The 27,286-nt window shown below is 38.7% G+C and overlaps 1 protein-coding gene across 1 annotated transcript in view; it reads right to left on the bottom strand.

Annotated features, from left to right (window-relative positions):
• The window catches only part of TEX11 (testis expressed 11), a 299,352-nt gene that overhangs the window by 244,677 nt on the left and 27,389 nt on the right, over positions 1-27,286 (bottom strand). The window contains exons 6-8 of the mRNA XM_032393867.1: positions 23,726-23,806; positions 23,515-23,634; positions 67-147 (exon numbers count right to left, since the gene is read on the bottom strand). Of these exons, the coding sequence (XP_032249758.1) occupies positions 67-147; positions 23,515-23,634; positions 23,726-23,806 (282 nt within the window). The remainder of the gene's footprint in view (positions 1-66; positions 148-23,514; positions 23,635-23,725; positions 23,807-27,286) is intronic.

Genomic DNA, 27,286 nt, shown 5'->3' with positions numbered 1-27,286 from the left:
TCTACCCAGAACTTGATATAGCATATTTTCAAACTCTTGGAGAATAAATGCAGAGATTTCACTCACCATTTGGGGGAACCTCATCAACATATCCTTACAGCGCAGCACACATGTAGATGCTCTTTGAAAATCCCCTTGAGCACATGCCTGAGAAAGTGAAAAAAATATCAATAATTGGTTAAAATGAAATAACAAGCTATTTGTCTATAAGCCAATTTCAACATATTTTTAACTCTCAGTAAAAAGTTTTAATTTGTTTTCTAATATTTTTAGCAACACTAATTGGTCTAGCTAAACATAATAGCCAGCTCAAAATACAAAAAAATAAGAAGAATCTTGGGTAACACAAGAGTTGATAGTGATGGGAGTCATTTACTTTTTTCTGGAAATGGTAAAACTGGTGTATAATCTTGTGTTAGTACATTATGATATAATGCCACGTCTATTAGATGCTTCCCCAACTTGAATAGCTCTTGTATTTATCTCCACATTAGAGGGATTTTTAAATGTTAAATAGGAGTCTTTCGTCCTAAGACAGGCTCACAATAACCTCATAGTCTGATCTGCTGTGAATATCTGCTATGAAAGGCAGGTAAGCGCAATCCTATCTTGGAGCTAGAAGAGCTACTCTGCTATTTATTATATATAACCTTGAACCTTACACTCTCATGGTTTCAGTTTCCTCATCCATAAAATCAGGACAATATTATCTCTAAGATTCCTGTCAGCTCTATCATTCTGACTGAACAACGTCAAATGCATGAAAACATCATTCACACATTACATAGGCACTTGTAGAAGAGGCTTGTTTCAGTCATTTAAAAATTTAGCTGACAAGCCATATTAAAAAAAAACATGGACGGCCACCTGGGTGGCTCAGTCCTAAAGCGTCTGCCATGATCCCGGGGTCCTGGGATCGAGCCCTGGGTGGGGCTCCCTGCTCAGCAGGGAGTCTGCTTCTCCCTCTCCCACTCCCCCTGCTTGTGTTCCCTCTCTCCCTGTGCCTCTCTGTCAAATAAATAAATAAAATCTTTATAAATAAATAAATAAATAATAAAAACCATGGACATATACAAGAAAATAATTTGATGAAGTACTTTGTAGGGTGAAAATCCCTATATTTTCTGTGTTCTTTTCTCTTTCTTATTTGACATCAAATATTCTTGTGCTTTGGGTAACAAAACAATTGAGCAGAGAGAAGAAAAGATGAAGAATGTAAGAAGCCAGCTTCTCTTTAGTTTTCTCCTCTATCTACCTGCTGAATATTAAGCTTGACATCTTGCTGAGTAAAAACCCTCCTCTAAGGCTTAAATGCTAGATTGTGTTAAAGGGAAAAATAAATTGTAAACACAAGAGCCTCAATAAACCAAATCTCAATTATCTACAGAGTTTACAAAATACTATTCATGTCTATACAAATAGATGTTTGATGAATACTTGCTGACTGATTCATTATTCAAGGTGGAGGAAATCATCATAAAGGAGAAATGCTGAGTGACAAACCCCATATTGGAGAATGTTTTCTGTTCTCATAACATATAAAGCAATATAATGCTGTAAAAAATCCATAAAGTATCCATCATTAATCAGATTTTACCTCAGTGGAAATGAAATCTCTAATAATTCAAGCTAGTTTTGAAAATTTATTCATCTTATTGGGCCACAAATCAGTATTTCAAACCCCAAAGATAAGAGAATTCGGGTACAAGAAGTCTTAAAGAAGAGGCAGCATGATGTAATGCTCTAGCAACCTTTGGTGAGCATCAGACTCACCAATGGAGCTCTTCAAAAATCACATGCCCTGGTCCCATCACTTGTAAATTCTGATTCATTACATCTGGGATGATGCCCAGCCTATACTGATGTAGTAAAAAGGATATGGGCTTTGGATTCCCAGTTTTTCTGCCTTTTTTTTTTTTTTTAATCAAAATACAGTTGACAGGGGCGCCTGGGTGGCTCAGTCGTTAAGCGTCTGCCTTCGGCTCAGGTCATGATCCCAGGGTCCTGGGATTGAGCCCCGCATCAGGCTCCCTGCTCAGTGGGAATCCTGCTTCTCCCTCTCCCACTCCCCCTGCTTGTGTTCCCTCTCTCACTGTCTCTCTCTCTGTCAAATAAGTAAATAATATCTTTAAAAAATATATAGTTGACATACAAGGTTCTATTAGTTTCAGGTGTACCACACAGTTATTTGACAATTCTACTTCTTTGCTCAGTGAAGTTAGGCAAGTCATAGCCTCTATGAGCCTCAATGAGCCTCAATTTCCTTAACTGTAAAGACAAGTAATATCTACCACATAGGATTGAACTTAGGAGAATCAAATGAGATCACAGATGTGAAAGCATTTCGTAAACTTTAAGACAGCGCCTGGTAGCTCAGTTGGTTAAGTGTCTGACTCTTGATTTCAGCTCAGGTCATGATCTCAGGGTCGTGAGATGGAGCCGTGTCAGGCTCCACACTAGGTGTGGAGCCTGCTTAAGATTCTCTCTCTACCTCTCCCTCTGCCCCTCTCCCCTCCCCCTCTCTCCCTCCCTCTCTAAAAAAATTAAAAGACAGTATACAAAAATGAATAATTTTAGCAGTCAATGCTACCACCAGTGCCAAGAATTGTAATAAAACAGGTTATTTGCTGTTATGTGGTACTCATTGTTAAAGAGAGGAAACCTCTTTGGCAAGGCACCTGGGAGGCTCAGTCGGTTAAGCGTCTGCCTTCAGCTCAGGTCATGATCCCAGGGTCCTGGGATCGAGCCCGGCATCAGGCACCCTGCTCAGAGAGAAGCCTGCTTCTCCTTCTCCCTCTGTCTGCACTCCCCCTGCTTGTGCTCTTCTCGCTCTCATTAAATAAATAAATAAATAAATAAAATTTTTTTTTAAAAAGAGAGGAAATTCCCTCTTTGAAATCGTATCCTAGCAGACCTATAAAGTATTATATGGACCAAGGAACTTAGGTTTCCCCTTAATTAGAAGAAAAGCTCCAAGGTTGGATCTGAACTACTACTCAACAGCAGTGGGTTATCACTTTTATGCAAGAAATTAAATGCTAGACTGACCATCACCTAATATACTAGTAAGTGATAATGACAACATAATCAATCAAATGACAGTAAACTATGCTGAACAGATCCACTAAAAACTTATGCTAACTTCAAGTAAACCCTCACTTCAGCTCAGCAATCAAAAACATTACAGCTCCCAGTACCATGTCAAGTACGTAGTGGATGCTCAGTAAAAATAAGTTTCTTTGTTGATTTCCTAAGGACATTTCCCACTCAGATATTCAAGCCTTTTTTTCACATTCTTCAAGTACTCCCATAATATGCCATATCTTCCTACTGCACCCCTCACCCAAATTACTTCACCTTCCATCTTCGACAAAACTCATGTGCTCCCTTATCCAACATCTAATTCTCCTCTGCAATTTAAAATATCTATCTTGGGCGCCTGGGTGGCTCAGTCGTTGAGCGTCTGCCTTCGGCTCAGGTCATGATCCCAGGGTCCCGGGATCGAGCCCCGTGTTGGGCTCCCTGCTCGGCGGGAAGCCTGCTTCTCCCTCTCCCACTCCCCCTGCTTGTGTTCCCTCTCTCTAGCTGTCTCTCTGTCAAATAAATAAAATCTTAAAAAAATAAAATAAAATAAAATAAAATATCTATCTTATGCCCCCTTTCCTTACCAGAAAAGTTCAGTCTTAATTTTCACAGCAGAGTTACTTGCTCATATTTTGTTTTATTGTGGAACATCATGCATATTTCTTTTAAAGCAATTACCCTGTTGTATTGCATCTGTTTACACATCTCTATCTACCACAAAATTTACCCTAAGCTCCTGTAAGGGAGGTACTACATACCAACGTTATAGATCTTTTTACCTCTATTGCACAGACCATCAACTTATATATACTGACATATATATGTATACAACACACACACACACACACACACACAGCAGGCACTAGATAAATGCTTCTTTATCCCCCTATATATGTATTGATCAGATTCATTTCCATCTTCTGGTATATGACACCTCTTTATCCAACTCCTCCAATCGTCTTCTCCCTTGCTTTTAATATTCAACCTATGTTTATATATACTCTATTTTGAAAATAGTCTTCCTTTGACCATCCTTCTCTGAGTAGCTACAACTCAATTTTTCTTCTCACTGTCATCCTGACAGAATATGCAATATGAATATTCTCAAATTTTAGCATAAAATAGAATTATATGAAAGGCTTGCTAAAACACAGATTGTTGGGCTCTACCTCCAGAATTTGATTCATTGGGTCTAAGTGGCATCCAATAATTTGCATTTCTAACAGGTTGCCGGTGATACTTTTTTAAATGACCCTTTATTTTTTTAAGATGTATTTACTTGACAGAGAGAGTGCGTGCGCATGCGCATGACTGGGGGGAAGGGGCAGAGGGAGATAATCCTCAAGCAGACTCCCAGCAGAGTGTAGAGCGCAACGCAGGGCTCGATCCCACAACCCATGAGATCACGACCTGAGCCAAAACCAGGAGTCAGACGCATAACCAACTGAGCCACCTAGGCATCCCCCCTAGGTGATATTGATGCTGTCAGTCACAGCTCCAGACCAATCCTATACCAATAGCTCTGATTTTTTTTTTTTTTTTTTTGGTCTCAGGAGCCCTAGAACTCTTAAAAATTCTTGAGGACTCAAAGAGATTTTATCTAGGTTATAGCTAGTTGTAATTTCTAATAAAGTTCAATAAAGAGCTATAAAGTTCATTCTGACAACTTTTGCCAGTATTCTCATTGCTTTTAATTGAACTTAAAGCTGAAATGTAAAAAATATCTATTATGCTAAGCAAAATAAGTCAGTCACAGAAAGCCAAATATCATATGATATTACTCGTATATGGAATTTAAGAAACAAAACAGGGGCGCCTGGGTGGCTCAGTCAGTTAAGCATCTACCTTCAGCTCAGGTCAGGATCCAAGAGTTCTGGGCTTGAGCCCCACGTCTGGCTCCTTACTCCACAGGGAGCCTGTTTCTCCCTTTCCCTCTGCCTGCCACTCCCCCTGCTTGTGCTCTCTCTCTCTCAAATAAATAAATAAAACTTTAAAAAAAGAAAAAGAAACAAAACAGATGAACATAGGGGAATGGAAAAAAAAAGGGAGGGAAACTGAGGGTTGATGGAGGGAGGTGGGTGGCGGATGGGCTAAATGGGAGATGGGTATTAAGGAGGGCACTTGTGATGAGCACTGGGTGTTATATGTAAGTGATGAATCACTAAATTCTACACCTGAAATCAGTTTTACCATATACGGTAACTAGAATTTAAATAAGGGAGGAGTAGGAGACCTTAGTTTTGTTTGGTCCCTGGAATTCAGCTAGATAGCTATCAAATCATTCTCAACACCTGTGAACTCAACCGGAGATCTAAGAAGAAAAGATTTGCTGCAATTCTACAAATAGAAAAGCGACCACCTTCTGCAAGGTAGGAGGTGCAGCAAAGTGACTGCAAGGCGATAGGGGAAGATAAACCTCAGGGGGAGGGAGCCTACCAGAGCCAGCTACTGGAAAGTGATACAGCAGCTAGGAGGCCACCATGACCTTGATCCCGAAACCAGGCAAAGACCCCACCAAAAAGGAGAATTACGGAAAAATATCCCTGATGAACATGGATGCAAAAATTCTCACCAAGATACTAGCCAACAGGATCCAACAGTACATGAAAAGTATTATTCACCACAACCAAGTGGGTTGTTTAATTTTATGAAGACCTTCCAAACTGCTCTCCACAGTTTTACCACTTTACATTCCCACCAGCAGTTATGAGGGTTCTAACTTCTCCATATTCTCACCAATTTCTTATTTTTGATTTTTGTTATTTTACATACCTGAGTGGGTGTGAAGTAGCATCTCATTGTGGTTTTGATTTCCATTTCCCTAATGACTAATAATGTTGAGCATCTTTTCATGTGCTTATTGGCCATGTGTTTATCTTCACTGGAGAAATGTCTATTCAAGTCTTCTGCCAATTTTAAATTTAGGTTATTTTTCTTTTCATTGTTAAGTTCTAAGAGCTCTTTATATATTCTAGATGCTAGATAATTCTCAGATATATGACATGCAAATATTTCCTCCCATTCTGTGGGCTGTTTTTTCACTTTATTCATAGTAACTTCTGATGAACAAAAGTTTTAAATTTTGATGAAGTTCAATTTAGCAATTTCTTTCTTTGCTTGTGCTTGAGGTATCATATCTAAGAAATGACTAATCATCACAAAGATTTATACCTATGTTTTCTTCTAAGAGCTTTATACTTTCATCTCTTTTAGGTATTTGACCATAATGTAGGGGTTTATTTCTGGACTCTCAATTCTATTCACTTGATCTGTATGTCTGTCCTTATGCCAATACCACACTGTCTTGATACTTCAGTTTTGAAATTAAGAAGTGTGAGTCTCCCAGCTTTATTCTTTTACAAGATCTTTTTGTTATTTTTCAAGTTATTTTAGGTATCACGAATACATAAATTTTAGGATCAATTTATCAATTTCTACAAAAGACAAGGCAGCTGGAATTTTGATAGGGATTGAATTACATTTGTAGATCAATTTTGGGGAATACTGTCATCTTAATATTAAGTCCTCCAATCCATGAATATAAGCTAACTTTCCATTTATTTTGATCTTCTTAATTTCCTTCAACAATATTTTACATTTTTCAGTATACAGTCTTATACTTCTTTAGTTAAATTTATTCCTGAATACAATTCCTAAATAAAATTATCCCTATTCTCAAACAACATGATCTTGTATATAGAATGTCCTCAGAAATACACACACACAGGGGTGCCTGGGTGGCTCAGTCGTTAAGCGTCTGCCTTCGGCTCGGGTCGTGATCCCGGGGTCCTGGGATTGAGCCCCGCGTCGGGCTCCCTGCTCGGCGGGAAGCCTGCTTCTCCCTCTCCCACTCCCCTTGCTTGTGTTCCCTCTCTTGCTGTGTCTCTCTCTGTCAAATAAATAAAATCTTAAAAAAAAAAAAAGAAATACACACACACACAAAAAAAAAACCCTATTATAATGAATAAACAAGTTCAGCCAGGTTGCAGGGTACAAAATACAAAAATCTACTGTATTTCTATCCACTAACCATGAGTAAACCAAAACTGAAATTAAGAAATTAATTCCATTTAAGGAGTACCTGGGTGGCGCAGTCAGTTGAGTGTTTGACTCTTGGTTTCAGCTAAGGTCATGACCTCAGGGTCGTGAGACTGAGCCCCACATCGGGCTCTGCGCTCAGGGGGGAGTCTGTTTGAAGATTCTCGCCCTCTACCCCTCCCCCCTACTTGTACACGCATGCACGCATGCTCTCTCTCTCTCAAATAAATAAATCTTATAAAAAATGAATTCCATTTAGGGGCACCTGGGTGGCTCAGATGGTTAAGTGTCTGCCTTTGGCCCAGGTCATGATCTTAGGGTCCTCAGACTGAGCCCCCCATTGGGTTCCCTGCTCAGCGGCGAGTCTGCTCCTCTCTCTCACTCTCCCTCTGTGCTTGCTCTCTCTCAAATAAATAAATAAAATCTTTAAAAATGAAAATAAAAAATTAATTCCATTTAAATTAACATCAAAAAATAAAATAATTAAGGGGCGCCTGGGTGACTTAGTCATTAAGCGTCTGCCTTTGGCTCAGGTCATGATCCCGGGGTCCTGGGATCAAGCCCCACATCGGGCTCCCTGCTTAGCGGGAAGCCTGCTTTTCCCCTCTCCCTCTCCCACTGCTTGCGTTCCCTCTCTCACTGTGTCTCTCTCTGTCAAATAAACAAATAAAATCCTTAAAAAAAAAAAAATAATTAGGAATAAGTTCAACAAAAGAACTGCAATACTGTACATTAAAAACTACAAAATATTGGGCGCCTGGGTGGCTCAGTTGGTTAAGCGACTGCCTTCGGCTCAGGTCATGATCCTGGAGTCCCTGGATCGAGTCCCACATCAGGCTCCCTGCCGAGCAGGGAGCCTGCTTCTCCCTCTGACCCTCCCCCCTCTCACGTGCTCTCTCTCTCTCATTCTCTCTGTCTCAAATAAATAAATAAAATCTTTAAAAAAAAAATAAAAAAAATAAAAAATAAAAACTACAAAATATTGTTGAAAGAAATTAAAGACCTAAATAAAATGAAAAGTTCATGTTCACAGATCAGACTTAATATTCTTAAGATGGCAATGCCCCTTAAATTGAACTACAAATTCAAATGCATTTCCTATCAATATTCTAGCAGGCTTTTACAAAAACTGACATGCTAATTTTAAATCATATGGAAATGTAAGGGACCCAGAACAGGCAAAAACATTTTTTTAAAAGAAGAGCAAAAGTTGCAAGGCTCACACTTCCCTATTTCAAAATTTACTACAAAGCTACAGTAATTGAATTTATGTAATGACACAGGACATAAAAATCAATGGAATAAAACAGAGTCTAGAAATAAATCCATAGATTTAGGGTAAAATGACTTTTTATAAGAGTACAAAGACAATTCAATGAAGAAAGAGTAGTCTTTTTAAAAAAAAATGATGCTGGGGCACCTGGGTGTCTCTGTTGGTTAAGCATCCAACTCTTGGTATCGGCTCAGGTCATGATCTCGGGGGTGTGAGATTAGGCTCCCCACTGGGTGTGGAGCCTACTTTTTTAAAAGAAAATTAACCCAAAATCAATCATAGGTTTAAACATAAAAGGTAAAGCTATAGAACTTATAGGAGAAAGTATTTCAGATCTAGAGCTTGAAGAATTTTGAGACATGACACCAGAAGTACAATCCATTAAAAAAATCAATTAAACTTCATCAAAATTAAATACTTTTGCTCTGCAACCCTATTAAGAGGAAGAAAAGACAAATACATATTTGACAAAGGACTCAAATCTAGAATATATAATTCACAAAATTCAACAGTAAAAAAAATCAACCCAATTAGCAAATGGATAAGAAGCACAAACTGGGGCGCCTGGGTGGCTCAGTGGTTAAGCGACTGCCTTCGGCTCAGGTCATGATCTTGGAGTCCCTGGATCGAGTCCCGCATCGGGCTCCCTGCTTGGCGAGGAGCCTGCTTCTCCCTCTAACCCTCCCCCCTCTCATGTACTCTCTCTCTCTCTCTCTCTCATTCTTGCTCTCTCAAATAAATAAATAAATCTTAAAAAAAAAATAAATAAATAAATAAAATAAAAGAAGCACAAACTGACATTTCACTTAAGAGAATATACAGGGGCGCCTGGGTGGCTCAGTCATTAGGCATCTGCCTTCGGCTCAGGTCATGATCCCAGGGTCCTGGGATTGAGTCCCACATCGGGCTTCCTGCTCGGCGGGAAGCCTGCTTCTCCCTCTCCCACTCCCTCTGCTTGTGTTCCTGCTCTCGCTATCTCCCTCTCTGTCAAATAAATAAATAAAACCTTTAAAAAAAAAAGAGAGAATATACAGATGGCAAATAAGTACATGAAAAAATGTTCAACATCATTAGCCATTATGGAAGTACAAATTAAGACCAGGATGAAACATCACTAGACATCTAATAGAATAACTAAAATAAATTAGTCACAATACAAAAATGCTGGCAAGAATGCAGAAAATGGGAACTTCCATACATTGCTTGTAGGGATTAATGGCACAGCCACTCTAGGGAACAGTCTGGTTGTTTCTTAAAATACAAACTACTAAACATACACTAACGATTCAACCCAGTGATTGCACTCCTGGGCATTTATCCCACAGAAATGAAAATTTATGTCCACACAAAAACCTCTACACAAATGTTCATGCCAACTTTATTTGCAATAGCCAAAAACTGGAAACAACCCAAATTCCTTCCATAGTAAATAGCTAAACAAACTGGTAGATCCATACCGTAGAATGCTACTTACAAATAAAGAACAAACAACTGATACACAAAACTGAGAAGGATGTCAAAGCAATCATGCTAAGCTCAAAAAGGCACTATCAAGGGTGCCTGGGTGGCTCAGATGGTTAAGCATCTGCCTTTGGCTTAGGTCATGATCCCAGGGTCCTGGGATTGAGTCCCGCATCAGGCTCCCTGCTCCTTAGGGAGCCTGCTTCTCCCTCTGCCTCTCTCTCTCTCTCTCTCCCCTTCTCTGTCTGTCTCTCATTAATAAATAAAATCTTAAAAAAAAAAAAAACAAAAAGGCACTATCAAAAGGTTACATACTATATGATTCTATATATATAATATCCCCAAACGACAAAATTATAGAGGTGGAGAATATTAGTTGCCTGGAATAGGGAATGGGGGAATGGGCATGCTATAACTACAAAGAGGAAGTACAAGGTATCTTTTTGGTGATGGAATTGTTCTATATCTTGATTGTGGTAGTAGTGGTTACATGAATCTACTCATGTGATAAACTGTACAGAACTACAGACACACATATGAGTTTATCATGTCAAAATGGTAAAATATGACTAAGGCCTATGGATTGTAATAATGTCAATTTTCTGGTTTTATAATGCACTACATTTACAGAAGATGTTACTGCTGAAGAAAACTGGGTGAAAGGTACTCCAGAACTCTCAAAATATTTGTGCAACTTCCTGTGAACCTATAATTATTTCAAAATAAAAAGTTTTAAAAAATCACATTAGTTAAGGGGTGCCTGGATGGCACAGTTGGTTAAGCATCTGACTCAGTTTCAGCTCAGGGTTCTGCGCTCAATACGGAGCCTGCTTAAGATTCTCTCTCCCTCTCCCTCTACCCCTCCACCCCTATGTACTCCCTCTCTCTCTAAAATAAATTTTTTTAAAGATTTTATTTATTTGACAGAGAGACACAGCGAGAGAGGGAATGCAAAAGCAGGGGGAGTGGGAGAGGGAGAAACAGGCTTCCCGCAGAGCAGGGAGCCCGATGCAAGGCTCGATCCCAGGACCCTGGGATCATGACCTGAGCCAAAGGCAGACGCTTAACGACTGAGCCACCCAGGCGCCCCCAAAATAAAATTTTTTTAAAAATCACATTAGTCAGGGGTGCCTGGGTGGCACAGTCGGTTAGGCGTCTGCCTTCGGCTCTGGTCATGATCCCAGAGTCCTGGGATTGGGCCCACACTGGGCTCCCTGCTCATCAGGGAGTCTGCTTCTCCCTCTGTCCCTCACCCCGCTCACGCTCTCTCTCACTCTCTGTCTCTCAAATAAATAAATAAATAAAATCTTTAAAATAAAATAAAATAAAATTTGAAAAAAAATAGAAATCACATTAGTTAATATCATCAATTTCATCAGAAAAGTTTAGGTGGAAGCTGTCAAAGTCATGGTGGAGGTACAAGTTTTCCAAAATTCTAACTTTTACTTAACAGCTTAAATTTTATCACTAGCAACAAATACTGTCAGTTTCTTTCCTTGAAGTCACATTCTCACTTCATTCATTTGGAAAATGTCTGTAAATACCCAAGTCTGAATGAACAAAGTTTATCTATCAGTCACTCTTTAAAACAGAAGTAGCTAATTCAGCTCACAAGTCAAAACAATCACATAAGGGCCTTTCCTCAAGACAACCATCATACTTCAATATGCAGTAGAAGTGTCCTGTGGGTATTTCCATTTGCATTACAAAAATATGAAAACTCAAGGGTCAAAATTTATTAAACTTAATCATTTTTATTGTTTCACCAGGGGCATTTTTAAGTAAAACTGGCATTCTTTTCATCGCAAGTGGGTAGTGATGAAGAATACAATGACTAGTAAAAGGTGTGCCACTGTCTTGGTTCACGTTAAAGTGCCAGCAGTTTTCCCCACCATTGCTTCCACAGCACCGGTACAAACACCAACATAGCAAGGGGGCAAATAACATCTTAGAATTATTATGAAACTAGTTTTGGGGCGCCTGGGTGGCTCAGTTGTTAAGTGTCTGCCTTCGGCTCAGGTCATGATCCCAGGGGCCTGGGATCGAGCCCCGCATCGGGCTCCCTGCTCAGTGGGGACCCTGCTTCTCCCTCCACCTCTGCCGCTCCCCCTGCTTGTGCGCTCTCTGTGTCAAATAAATGAATAAAATCTTTAAAAAAAAAAGAAAATAGTTTTGCCCTCACAGATCCCTCCACCATACTAAATTCTTCCATTACCTCACTATCCACTCAGCCCTTAAACTCCTAACAGTCTGTCCTCCACTTTTACCTTTCTACTAAAATTACTTTCTATGGTCCCTATTGTCATCCTAAATGTCCAAGAGCCTTTTCTCCAACCTCGTTTTCCTTTAATTCTCTGAAGCACTGCACTACTGATCATCCCTTTTTCAATGAAATGTTCTCTTCCCATTCATGACTGTTCCAGTCCTCCTTCATTTCTGGTGTGTCATCTGTCCTTTTTGTTTGTTCTACATTTTACTACATCTTCCCCTACATGTAAATGTTTGGGGAATGACTTGGCTTTCCTACCATCCTCACTCTCTTGCCTCCGAGGACTGACTGGTTCAGTTCTGAGCATAAATGCTTGCTTCCTTTGGATCTCCTGTATCTGTCCCCTTCCTTCCCATTCCTATTTTTACAATTATAGTTAAGACTCTCATCATCTCGGGACACCTGGGCGGCTCAGATGGTTAAGCGTCTGCCTTCGGCTCAGGTCATGATCTCAGTGTCCTGGGATCCAGCCCCGCATCAGCCTCCCTGCTCAGTGGGGAGCCTGCTTCTCCCTCTCCCCACTGCCTGCTACTCCCCCTGCTTGTGCTCTCTCACTCTCTCTCTCTGACAAATAAATAAATAAAATTGTAAAAAAAAAAAAAAAAAAAAAAGAGGGGCGCCTGGGTGGCTCAGTTGTTAAGCATCTACCTTCGGCTCAGGTCATGATCCCAGGGTCCTGGGGTCGAGCCCCGCATCGGGCTCCCTGCTTGGCAGAAAGCCTGCTTCTCCCTCTCCCACTCCCCCTGCTTGTGTTCCCTCTCTCTCTCTCTCTGTCAAATAAATAAAATCTTAAAAAAAAAAAAAAAAGACTCTCATCATCTCATGCTCACACTATGCCTCCATTGTATTTCCCATTCTAAAAATTTTTTGAGGGGCGCCTGGGTGGCTCAGTCGTTAAGCGTCTGCCTTCGGCTCAGGTCATGATCCCAGGGTCCTGGGATCCAGCCCTGCATCGGGCTCCCTGCTCAGCGAGGAGTCTGCTTCTCCCTCTCCCTCTCTATCTCTCTCTTTCAAATAAATAAATAAAATCTTTAAAAAAAATAATAGGGATGCCTGGGTGGCTCAGCCAGTTAAGCATCTGCCTTCAGCTCGAGTCATAATCCCAGGGTCCTGGGATTGAGCCCTGCATCGGGCTCCCAGCTCGGCAGGAAGCCTGCTTCTCCCTCTCCCATTCCCCATGGTTGTGTTCCCTCTCTCGCTGTGTCTCTCTCTGTCACATAAATAAGTAAAATCTTTAAAAAAATAAAAAATAAAAAATTTTTGAGTATAGTTGACACACAATGTTTCAAGGTGTACAACACAGTGATTCTATACATTACGCTATGCTCACAAGTGTAGCTACCATCTGTCACCATATAATGCTGTTACAATATCACAGACTATATTCCCAATACTATGCCTTTTTTCCTAAGCACTACTGCAAGGCTACTCTTTGCTTGGTGCCATATTACCTCTTCCCAAAAACTTTCAACCACCCCACTGCCCTTAGGAAAATATCAAAAGTATTTTTTCAGAGAGGTATATTTGGGCCTCTCAACTTGGCCCAACTTACTTCTCTACACTTACTCCTTACTATGTCCCTGAACAAATAGTTTCCTTCAAAGAAACTGGTCACTCAACATTCTTTAAACAAGACCTATCAATGTCTGCCTATATGATTTTGCTCATGCTCAAGCCTTTGCTCTGCCTAGAATATCCTGTGCTCTCTTTACTACTTTTCTAAATCTATTCCTGCCTCCAAAATCCAAATCATGTCCTAAATCCTGTGTGTGTCTTCCTCTACCAACCCAGTTCACAATAATCTCCGCCCCCTTTCCTACCTCTATATACCAGTTATCTCTCAACCTTTCATATCCCATATACTACTATTACTCTTTTTGGGGAAACAAAGAGGACACAGAGGGATAATAGGAAAGCAGATTCATTTATACAACATACATTTACATGTTATCTCTTATGTGCCAAGTACCATGCTAGATGTTGACAATATAAAAGTTAACTTTTTGTTACTACTTTTTAAAAAAGATTTTATTTATTTATTTGAGAGACCATGAGAGTGAGGTTGAGAGAACGAGTTGGGGTAGAGGCAGAGGGAGAAGAAGACTTCCCACTGAGCAGGGAGCCCGACATGGGACTTGATCCCAGGACCCTGGGATCATGACCCGAGCCGAAGGCAGCCGCTTAACCGACTGAGCCACCCAGGCGCCCTGTTACGACTTTTTTAACTAGTAGGGAGAGAGTGGGCCACGGCCCTCAGTATAATAGAGAAACTGGGCTTTCCACCTGCCTTGCATTTCCAAGATACTCTCCATCATAGTCTTTATGGATAAACTCATGTTTCCTACATCCATGTGGCCCTGTCAGCTTCTATAAGTGGTCTTGCCCTAGTAAAGAGGGAAGGGAGCAGAAGCACAACATATGACCCCTGCATCTGCAGATGATATAGACAGCGAAAAGAGGCACTGCTAACACACAAGGAAAAGATGACATTAGGAGAAACAACAAGATCTATAGTCACTTCTACAGGGCTAAAAGACTGCAGATAATCTGTGATACAAGGGCAAACAGAAGATTATCACCTTGTAGGTGAATGTAGAGATTGAGGAAAAGTAAATTCTTAACAAATGTTATCAACACCATGTGACTACCTTAGACAAAGCCTATGCCCTGCCCAATCTATGCCACTCATTTGGCACTTACATTTTCCTTTTCCCACTTTTAAAAAATACATTTGTAGCCTAACTTCCAAACTAGCTCATAATTTTATGGAGGAAAATGACCATACCTTACAAGTCTATTCCTATATAGCACTGAACACTGCATGTAGATAATTTATCTGCACCACTTTTATGATACTTAATTCTTTCTATTTTGTATATGCATTATTTATCTCACCAACTAAACCATAATCTCCTTGAAGATAGGGTATATGATTATTTCTCTCCCTGACAAAGCCTAACATATTACTCTATTTGTACAAGATACTCATTTTCTGTTGAATAATTTAATAAATAATATATTAATAAAGCAATTCTCTAATCAGTTTACGGGAAATGCCTACAGAAAGATAAGGTCTATATACATCTCTAAGAATATCTCAGGCACTCTACTGGGACAGAGAACTCACTAATAAACACCACTACTGACAGTGGTTCATAAAGATGTCTTCTGCCAAGCAGACATCAACAAAACCCACAGGCCCTAAAGGTGAGAATATCTTTGAAATGGAAAAACTACTTACAGCAAAAACAGTCTTCATTTCAAATTTTGAAGACATCATCACAAAATCAAGAATTATATGGTTCTCATTATTGATCATAACTACTAAAAATTTCTGTGAGCTAAAGAAGATACCATTTAGATATCAACCTCCATTACACTAAAGAATACCACAACATTTTCTAGAAACATGGAATCTTTGTATTAAGAAGAGACGAAAGGGTCATCTAACCTAATTTCCTATCTAATGAAGGAATCCTTTCTATAACATATATAATTCTTAGGATGTTCACACCTTTGCTTGCAGTCTTTCAATGACAACAGACTTACCATCTTGCAACAAAGCTATACTATACTATTATTGGATTATTATCACTGATAAAAGGACATTTTACATTGAGCCAAAAACTTTGAAACTATCTTTCTCAATGGTCTCAGTTCTATCCTGTGGACTTTAATTCTTCTTTGATATGATAATCCTTAAAATATTCAAAGAGAACTATAATTCCTACTATCTTCTTTTTTTCCAGGCAGACATCTCTGTATCCCTCAAATATTTTTCACATGATGTATTTTCCACACTATTACCACACTATCACAATGATTTTAAAGTGTGATGCCTAGGTTGATCACAATAATCAAGATGTTAACTAGTTGAAAACATCTACCTATGTCTTGGCACTATATATCTGTTAATATAACCTAAGATTGTGCTAGCTTTTTTTGCAGCTACATCACATCACTGATTGAAACTTGAGCTTGTAGACAATTAAAACACATAGATCTTTTTCATATGAACTACCAGCAAGCCAAATGTACCTCTGTCATAATGTAGTGCACAGACAGTTGATCTCAAATTTATATTGGATTTTACAGGCTCAGAGACGTAAAGTAACAGCCCAAGGACATAGAGTAAATTGGTAGAAGAGTTAACAGGTAACACCAAGACCTACTGGACTTCATAACAAATTTTTAGTAGTTGCATTAATATAACCCACAAAAATATTAAGAGTAAAAGACAAAATTGCCAAAAGGGGGTTCTCTTTTATACAGTCAACCTAATTTGCAGGGAAGGAAGCATTAGGCAGAACATCAGAAAATCTTGGTTCTGGTTTCAGATCTTCAACTAACTTACTCTCGGAACTTCAGTTTCACCATTAAAAAAAACAAAAAGTTAATCAAACCTAAATAAGTGGGAAGACATCCCATATTCATGAATCAGAACACTTAATACTTCAAGATAGCAATAGTATTCAAGGTCATCTACAGACTCAACACTATCCCTATCAAAATCCCAGCTGGCTTCCCTGCATAAATTGAGAAGCTTATCCTAAAATTCATATGAAAACACAAGAGACCCAAAATAATATTAAAAATAACAAAATTGGAAGACTCACACTTTCTCATTCAAAACTTGCTACATGGCTACTGTAATCAAGACAGTATGGTATGGCATAAAAACAGACATTCAGGGACGCCTGGGTGGCTCAGTCGCTTAAGCGTCTGCCTTCGGCTCTGGTCATGATCCCAGGGTCCTGGGATCGAGTCCCACATCGGGCTCCTTGCTTAGTGGAGAGCCTGCTTCTCCCTCTACCTGCTCTGCCTGCCGCTCCCCCTGCTTGTGCTCTCTCTCTCTGACAAAAAAATAAATAAAATCTTTTTAAATTTTTAAAAAAAATAAAAACAGACATGCAGATCAATACAAAAGAATAAAAAGTCCAGAAATAAACCTTCACATTTATGATCAACTGATTTTTGACAAAGGGTGCCACCCACGATCAAGTCGGATTTATTCCTGGGCTGCAAAGGTGGTCCAATATTTGCAAATCAATCAACATGATACACCACATTAATAAAAGAAAGGATAAGAACCACATGATCCTCTCAATAGACCCAGAAAAAGCATCTGACAAAATACAGCATCCATTCTTGATAAACACCCTCAACAAAGTAGGCATGGGTAAAACATACCTCAACATCATAAAGGCCATATAAGAAACACCCACAGCTAATATCATCCTCAGTGGGGAAAAACTGAGAGCTTTTCCTCTACAGTCAGGAACAAGACAGGGATGTCCACTCTCACCATTACTATTTAACATAATACTAGAAGTCTTAGCCTCAGCAATCAGACAACAAAAAGAAATAAAAGGCATCCAAATCGGCAAGGAAGAAGTCAAACTGTCACTATTTGCAGAAGGCATGATACTCTATGCAGAAAACCCAAAAGAATCCACCAAAAAATTGCTAGAACTAATACCTAAATTCAGCAAAGTTGCAGGATATAAAATCAACATACAGAAATCTGTTGCATTCCTATACAACAAGAATGAAGCAGAAAAAGAAATCAAGGAATTAATACCATTTACAGTTACACAAAAACCATAAGATACTTAGGAATAAGCCTAACCAAAGATGTAAAAGATCTGTACTCTGAAAACTACAGAACACTTAGGAAAGAAATTGAAGACGACACAGAAATGGAAAGACATTCCATGCTTGTGGATTGGAAGAACGAATATTGTTAAAATGTCTATAGTACCAGGGCGCCTGGGTGGCTCAGTTGTTAAGTGTCTGCCTTCAGCTCAGGTCATGATCCCGGGGTCCTGGGATCGAGCCCCGCATCAGGCTCCCTGCTCAGCAGGAAGCTGCTTCTCCCTCTCCCACTCCCCCTGCTTGTGTTCCCTCTCTCACAGTCTCTGTCAAATAAATAAATAAAATCTTTTTTAAAAAAATGTCTATGCTACCCAAAGCAAGCTACACATTTAATGCAATCCCTATCAAAATACCATCAGCATTTTCCCCAGAGCTAGAACAAACAATCCTAAAATTTGTACAGAACCACAAAAGGCCCCAAATAGCCAAAGCAATCCTGAAAAAGAAAAGCAAAGTTGGAGGCATCACAATTCCGGACTATAAAGCTGTAGTCAACAAGACAGTATGGTACTGGCACAAAAACAGACACATAGATCAATGGAACAGAATAGAAAACCCAGGGTACCTGGGTGGCTCAGTTGGTTAAGTGTCTGCCTTCGGCTTGGGTCATGATCTCAAGAGTCCCAGGATCGAGTCCTGCGTGAGGCTCCCTGCTCAGCAAGGAGTCTGCTTCTCCCTCTCCCTCTGCCTCTCCCCCTGCTTGTGCTCTCTCAAATAAATAAATAAAATCTTTAAAAAAAATACAGATTCAAAGGGGTACAAGCACCCCCATGTATACAGCAGCATTATCAACAATAGCCAAGCTATGGAAAGAGCCCAAATGTCCATCTACTGATGAATGGATAAAGAAGACATGGTATATATCTATAATGGAATACTACTCAGCCATCAAAAGGAATGAAATCTTGCCATTTACAACAATGTGGACAGAGCTAGAGTGTATCCTAAGCAAATCAAGTCAATCGGAGAGAGACAAATACCATACGATCTCACTCACATGTGGAATTTAAGACATAAAACAGATGAACATAAGGGAAGGAAAAGGAAAAAAAAAAAAAAGGAGAGAGGGAAACAGGCCAGAAAAGACTCTTAACAATAGAGAACAAATTGAATGAAGGTTGCTGCAGGGAGGTGGGTGGGGGATGGGCTACATGGGTGATGGGGATTAAGGAGTACGCTTGTTATGATGAGCACTGGGTTGTTGTACGCAAGTGATGAATCACTTACTGAACAAAAACTGCACTATATGTTAACTAACTAGAATTTAAATAAAAATTTTAAAAGAAAAAAAGAAAGGGAGCCAAGACCATTCAATAGGGAAAGAATAATCCTTTCAACAAATGGTGCTGGGACAAGTGGATAGCCACATGCAAAAGAATGAACATGGACCCCTACCTCAAGCTATACCCAAAAATTAATTGAAATGAATCACAGACCTAAATGTAAGTGCTGAAAGTACAAAATTCTTAGATATAAGGAAATTAAATCTGTCTAGGCGCCTGGGTGGCTCAGTCTGTTGAGCGTCTGACTCTTGATTTCTGCTGAGGTTACGGTCTCGGGGTGGTAAGATTGAGCCCAGTGTCAGGCTTGCACTCAGCAGGGAGTCTGCTTGAGATTCTCTCCCTCTGCCAGTTTCATAAAAGATTAAACATAGAGTTACCATGTTATTCACCAATTCTATTCCTAGATATATATCCAGGTGAAATAAAGACACGTACATAGAAAAATCTGTACATGAATGCTCACAACAGAATTATTCATAGTAGTTCAAAATTAGAAACAACCCAAATGTTAATCAGTAAATGGAAGGATAAAGAGAACGTGGTATATTCATACAGTAGAACATTATTTGGTAATAAACAGATGAAGTATACAGGCTACAACATAGCTGAACCTTTAAAACGTGCTAAGTGAAAGAAGCTAATCACAAAAGAACACTAATTGATTTCATTTATATGTAAGATCCAGAATAGGTAAATTTTTTTTAGTATGTTCAGTTAGCCAACATATAGTACATCATTAGTTTTTGATGTAGTGTTCAATGGTTCATTAGTTGTGTGTAAAACCCAGTGCTCATCACAACAAAATTTATAGAGACAGAAAGATTAGTGGTTCCTAGGGCTGGGGTCAGGAGGAATGGAGAGTGATTGCTAATGGACAGGAGGTTTCTTTTTGGGGTGATGAAAATGCTTTATTTTTTTAAAAAGTTTGTATTTAAATTCGTTAGTTAACGTACAGTATAATATTAGTTTCATGTGTACAATATAGTGATTCAACACTTCCATACATCACCCAGTTGCTCATCACAAGTGTACTCCTTAATCCTCATCACCTATTTAACCTATCTCCCTGGCCCACCTCCCATCAGTTTGTTCTCTAGAGTTAAGAGTCTGTTTCTTGGTTTGTCTCTCTTATTTTTTCCCTTTGCTCATTTGTTTTGTTTCTTAAATTCCACGAGTGAAATCACAGTATTTGTCTTTCTCTGACTTATTACACTTGCATAATACTCTATAGCTCCATCTACGTCATTGCAAATATCAAGATTTCAGCATGTAGCTGTCCAGTATCCCCAACATCATTTGTTGAAGAGACTGTCTTTTTTCTACTCGATATTCTTTCCTGTTTTGTTGGAAGATTAAAGGACTGTACAGTTGTGGGTTCATTTCTGGGATTTTTATTCTGTTCCATTCATCTATGTGTCTATTTTTGTGCCAGTACCATACTGTGTTAATCACCACAGCTTTGTAATATAACTTGAAGTCCCAAATTGTGATGCCTTCAGCTGTATATCTCTTTTTCAGGATTGCTTTGGCTGTTTAGGGTCTTTGGTGGTTCTGTACAAATTTTAGGATTGTTTGTTCTAGCTCTGGGGAAAATGCTCGTGGTATTTTGATAGGGAATGCAAGAAATGTGTAGATTGCTTTGGGTAGTATAGACATTTTAACAATATTTGTTCTTCCAATCCGTGAGCATGGAATGTCTTTCCGTGTCTTTGTGTCATCTTCAATTTCTTCCCTCAGTGTTTTATAGTTTTCAGAGTCCAGGACTTTCACCTCTTCGATTAGGTTGTTTCCTAGGTATCTTTTTTTGTGTGTAATTCTAAATGGGATTGATTCCTTCATTTCTCTTTCTGCTGCTTCATTATCGGTGTATAGAAGAGCAACAGATTCTGTATGTTAATTTTGTATCCTGCGACTTTACTGAACTTGTGTATCAGCTCCAACAGTTTTTCACTGGAGTCTTTCAGGTTTTCTATATACAATATCATATCATCTGCAAATAGTGGAAGTTTGACTTCTTATTTACCAATGTGGATGCCTTTTATTTCTTTTTGTTGTCTGATTGCTGAGGCTAGAACTTAAATAGCAGTGGTGAGAGTGGACATCCCTGTCTTGTTCCTGACTGTAGAGGAAAAGCTCTTCAGTTTTTCCCCATTGAGGATGACATTAGCTGTGTGATTTTCATATATGGCCTTTATGATGTTGATGTATGTTCCTTCTAACCCTACTTTGTTGAGGGTTTTTTTTTAAGATTGTATTTGACAGAGAGAGAGCAGCAGAGGGAGAGAGAGAGCAACAGAGGGAGAGGGAGATGTTGAGGGTTTTTATCATGAATGAATGTTGTACTTTGTCAAATGCTTTTTCTGCATCTATTAAAATGATCATATGATTCTTATGCTTTCTTTTACCCTTAAGGTGGTATATCATGTTGACTGATTTGCTAATATTGACCATCCTTGAAACCCAGGAATAAATCCCACTTGATAATCCCACCAAAGACCCCAAATAGCCAAAGCAATCCTGAAAAATCCTTGACTGTGGTGCATAATTTTTCTAACGTATTGTTGGATTTGGTTTGCTAGTATTTTTTGAGAATTTTTGCAACCATGTTCATCAGAGATATTGGCCTGCAGTTCTCTTTTTTAGTATCAGGTTTTGGTATCAGGGTAATGATGGCCACACAGAATGAATTTGAAGTTTTCCTTCTTTTTCTGTTTTTTGGAATAGTTTGAGAAGAATAGGTATTAACTCTTCCCTTTTTTTTAAAGATTTTATTTTTTAGTAAACTCTACACCTAACAGGGGGCTCAAACATACAACCCTGAGATCAAGAGTTGCATGTTCCACCAACTGAGCCAGCCAGGCGCTCCTATGAACTCCTCTCTAAATGTTTGGTAGAATTCGCCTATGAAGGCATCTGGTCCTGGACTTTTGTTTGTCGGGAGTTTTTTGATTACTGATTCAATTTCTTTACTGGTTTATCAGTCTGTTAAATTTTTCTATTTCTTTCTGCTTCAGCTTTGGTGGTTTATATGTTTCTAGGAATTTATTCATTCCTTCTAGGTTGTCCTATTTGTTGGCATATAGTTTTTCATAATATTCTCTTACAATTATCTGTATTTCTGTGGTGTTGGGTTATTTCTCCTGTCTCATTTGTGATTTCATTTATTTGGGTCCTTTCTCTTTTCTTTTTAATAAGTCTGGATAGGACGCCTGGGTGACTCAGTTGTTGAGCGTCTGCCTCCGGCTCAGGTCATGATCCCGGGGTCCTGGGATCGAGTCCCGCATCGGGCTCCCTGCTCGGCGGGAAGCCTGCTTCTCCCTCTCCCACTCCCCCTGCTTGTGTTCCTGCTCTCGCTATCTCTCTCTGTCAAATAAATAAATAAAATCTTTAAAAAAAAATAAGTCTGGATAGAGGTTATCAATTTTATTAATCTTTTCAAAGAACCAGTTCCTGGCTTCATTATCAGTTCTACTGTTTTCTTAGTTTCTATATCATATATTTCCTCTCTAATCTTTATTATTTCCTTCCTTCTGTTGGCTTGACTGTGGTGAACATTGCACAATTCTGTGAATATACTATATCATGAACTGTACATTTTTTTTAAAGATTTTATTTATTTGACAGAGAGAGACACAGCGAGAGAGGGAACACAAGCAGAGGGAGTGGGAGAGCGAGAAGCAGGCTTCCCGTGGAGCAAGGAGCCCGATGTGGGGCTCGATCCCAGGACCCTGGGATCATGACCTGAGCCAAAGGCAGACGCTTAACGACTGAGCCACCCAGGCGCCCCAATGAACTATACATTTTAAATGTGTGTATTTTATAGTATATGAATTATATCTCAATAAAAAATGTTAGAAAATAAAAATAAGAGGATTATACTAGATGATTTTTAAAGTCTCTTTCATTTCAAAAGTTACGTAATTACACAGAGCAAACTCATCATGGCTTACACTTTGTCAACTATAAATGAACACCTAACTGCACCGTGACAAAGGAGGAAACCCACAAGCCAAACAGAGGTAAAGTACAACTTTAAACACTGATAGCAGCAGACTTTTAGAAAACCTCAGTAAACAACCCAGAACAACTGCAAATGAGAAGACTCTTTTCAGGCAATTATTTTAGGCAGACTGTTAATGTAAGAGAAAGTCACAGAGAGGTGTTTCAAGTCGAGGCTACTGCCATAAAGAAATGACAGACATTACATGCAGTGATTAAAAACGATGTTTAGTTATATATCAGCCTTTCTAACTTCATCCATCCCCACACAGACACTAATCACCATTAATAACGTTAACTTCAGATATAAAATGGAGATAAAAAATCAAATATAATATCCTCCATAAAAGGCCAATGACACCTGACTTTCTTCTAGTAAGTTATATCTCATCACTTTGCTTTTACATATACAAAATGCCCCACTGTAAGGCTATGGTGACCATGATACCTACTGCCTCTGCTTGGTAAGAAAGCACTTTGAAAAGGTCCCTCTCCACAGCCATCTTCTGCAAAGTCATGTGGACCTCAGTGGAGCTTCTCTGCATTAATTTGATATATAACTGCTCCAGACCCTGGAAAATAAAATCACAATACAATGTCATGATGAGAATAACCACAACTATTACTAATAATGGCTACAGCTAAAAATCAGTGGTAACTTACAGTCATGGCAGCTTGAAAAAATTGATCAGCAATCACAGCATTTCCAACATCCACCCACCCTTTTCCTGTTTTCATATTCATCTAGAAGAGAGAAGTTAGAGAATAATTTTTAAAAATTCACAACTCCTCCAAACTGGTTGAAGAGAGTATTAAATAAAATATTTAATCCTCTGTCCATATTCAGTAGTGTAATCCCCAGAAAAAAAATAACAGCATTTATTATAGTTCTATGTTCTGCTCTGAACTCCATAATTTAATAGAAATGGTCTCAAGAAAAGCAATAATAAAAAATTAAGACTTGAAAACACATTTTCTAAGAATTATTAAAAGAAAATATTGGGATAGATAGGAATAGAAAGTTCTGAAAAATTAATTCTTCACATACTTGAAGCAAGTTATATGATACACATTAGACTATAATTCAACACAACTTGGTTCCAGTTTTTAAATACACCTCTAATAAAATTTTTATTAGTCCAACAAATGTTTGTTAAGTATCCTTTATAAGCCAGGCACACTAAAGAAGCTCACAGTGTTATAACTGACAGACATCTAAATAAATAGTTGCTATGTAATATGCACAAATGCTATGGAAGCAAACAAGAACTGAATCAAGATGGAGGACTGAGCATATACTACAGCTCTACCCCTTCTACAAATCCCTAGAAATGATATGTATGTCTGTGTGTATGTGTGCATGTATAAAATATATATAATAAATATACTGTATATTTTACTATAAATTTACATATAGAATATAAGTATACTACAAACTTCAGTATAAATTTTATATACTATAAATCCCTAGAAATTATATATGTCATGTCATATACATATATGTGATACATATAATCTCTAAGGATTTATATATATATATATTCCCTAGAAATAAGAGAAAATATATACATATTTTTCTTATCAATAAGAGTCCTGAAAAACAAGGGGCATTTTCATTTGACCTGAAATTATGAGGAACTTCTGAAAAACAGACACCAAATGGGATGAAACAAAAACCCACATACCAAAATGCACAAAAATGCAAAATGTGGAAAACATCCTGGATGTGAATAGTAGTATCAGGCAGCTGGCTTCCCCACCAAGAGGTATCTTCCCTCCTCCCCAGGAAGGAACAGTGAGTACAATCACTTAGGCTAGAGAAAAATAGAGTTCCAGATGGCTGACAACACAGGCCAATACAAAACATCCAGCCCTACCTCTTGATCAGTCACTTGATTCAGGTTATGGTAAACAGCGTGACACAGTATTCACAGACTATCAAGGAATCTCAAATCAAATCTGAGCAAGAATCCCCAAACAACTGAGGGAAACCGACCTCATTAAAGGACATCACACTCAACAAACAAGAATATCTAAGGAAATAGAATGAAGAGAACTAACAGATGGAAACAAAGAGAAATAGCATTATCCACAGAATCGTATAGCAGTCACAATCAGTAAAATGCTCCTTTTAGTTTTCTATCTTCAAAATCAACAAAGCCAAAAATGCAAATATTAGAAGTTAACAGAAGTTGGAAGGTTAAAAATGAGGGAAAGGTGGAGAGAACGCAAAAGTACAAATATCCTCACAAGGTGGAAAGTAAAAATATACTCTCCAAAATTGATGGGAGAAAGAAAAAATTTTTTTGGATTTTTATTTTTTTTAATTATGTTCTGTTAACCAACATACAGTACATCATCAGTTTTTGATGTAGAAAAATTTTAATATATTACATTTAAGGTTGAAAAAGGGTGCCATCAGATAAATTAAAAATAGTATAATATAGTTAATAAAAACTGAAAGGAGGAATACGGGGAGGTAAAAAATAATAGGAATATAAATCTTCATCTATCATAGCACAAAAAAATAGATCATATGTAAAACTGATAAATCAAGATTTTATTATTATTATTATTATTATTATTATTATAGGCTGAACTATGTCTCCCTAAAATTCATATGTTGAAGCCCTAACTCCCAGTACCTCATAATGGGACTGTATTTGGAGATAGGGCCTTTAACAAGGTGATGAAGTTAAAATGAGACTACTGTGGTGGGCCCTAATCTGACTGGTGTCCTAATAAGGGGAAATCTGGATACACAAAGGGACACCAGAGATGCATGCATACAGAGAAAAGGCCATATGAAAACACAGTGAGAAGGCAGCCATCTGCCTTCTCTGTCAAGGAGAGAGGCTTCAGAAGAAACCAAACCTGCAAACACCTTTATCTTACACATCCAGCCTTCATAATTTTGAGAAAATGAATTTCTACTGTTTAAGCCACCTCGTCTGTGTTATTTTGTTATGGCAGCCCTAACAAACTAAGACAGTGATACGAATGTATGATTAAAATATATGGAGGTCGGGGCGCCTGGGTGGCTCAGTCGTTAAGCGTCTGCCTTTGGCTCAGGTCATGATCTCGGGGTCCTGGGATCGAGCCCCACATCGGGCTCCCCGCTCAGCGGGGAGCCTGCTTCTCCCTCTCCAGCTCTCTCTGCTTGTGTTCCCTCTCTCACTGTGTCTCTCTCTGTCAGATAAATAAATAAAATCTTTAAAAAATAAAAAAATAAAAAAAATATATGGAGGTAACCATGAGATGTGAAAACAGAAATAATTACAAGTAGTAGCTTTAAAAAAATAAGAAAAAAACATATATACAAGGCAATTCATTGCAGCACCCAAATGTCCATGGAAGGAAGCTGGTTGAATATAATAAGGTACATGTACCAACTGAATACTGTGTAGCTATAAAAAATGAGGAATAACTCTATATACTGCTATGGAGTGATCTCTAGGATATAACACTAAATGAGGTGAAAAAAAGGTGGAAAAAAGTATATATATGGAATGCTACCATTTATATAAGAACCTTTGGGGTAGGGAAAGACATGAATATATACCTGTTTGTTTTATTTAAAAAAAAGGATAAACAATAAACAAAATAGCTATCCACAGGGGAAGTGAGGGAACAGAGTAGAGAGGACACAGATAGAAGGTAGACTTATCTGAATATACTTCCTTCAGTAGATTTGACTTTGGAACCATGTAAATATTTGACATAATTATAAAACAAAATTCAATCCTAAGGGCAGAAAGAAAGCAACTGTCAAAAATCAAAAGCAAACCAAAATAAATTATCTGGGCCACCTGGGTGGCTCAGTCGGTTAGGTGTCTGCCTTTGGCTCGGGTCATGATCCCAGGGTCCTGGGATCGAGCCCCGCATCGGGCTCCCTGCTCCGCGGGAAGCCTGTTCTCCCTCTCCCACTCCCCCTGCTTGTGTTCCCTCTCTCGCTGTGTCTCTCTCTGTCAAATAGATAGATAAAATCTTTTAATAAATAAATAAATAGGGGCGCCTGGGCGGCTCAGTCGTTAAGCGTCTGCCTTCAGCTCAGGTCCTGATACCCAGGGTCCTGGGATCAAGTCCCGCATCGGGCTCCCTGCTCAGTAGGGAGTCTGCTTCTCCCTCTCCCTCTGCTCCTCCCCCTGCTCATGCTTTCTCTCTCTCTCTCTATAAAATAAATAAATAAAATACTTTAAAAAAAATTAAAAAAATAAATAAATA

The sequence above is a fragment of the Phoca vitulina genome, unplaced genomic scaffold (genome assembly GCF_004348235.1).
Source record: "Phoca vitulina isolate PV1807 unplaced genomic scaffold, GSC_HSeal_1.0 scaffold77, whole genome shotgun sequence".
NCBI classification, from domain to species: domain Eukaryota; kingdom Metazoa; phylum Chordata; class Mammalia; order Carnivora; family Phocidae; genus Phoca; species Phoca vitulina.
The sequence above is the reverse complement of the archived record's forward strand: the minus strand, read 5'-3'. Positions and strand labels throughout refer to the sequence as shown.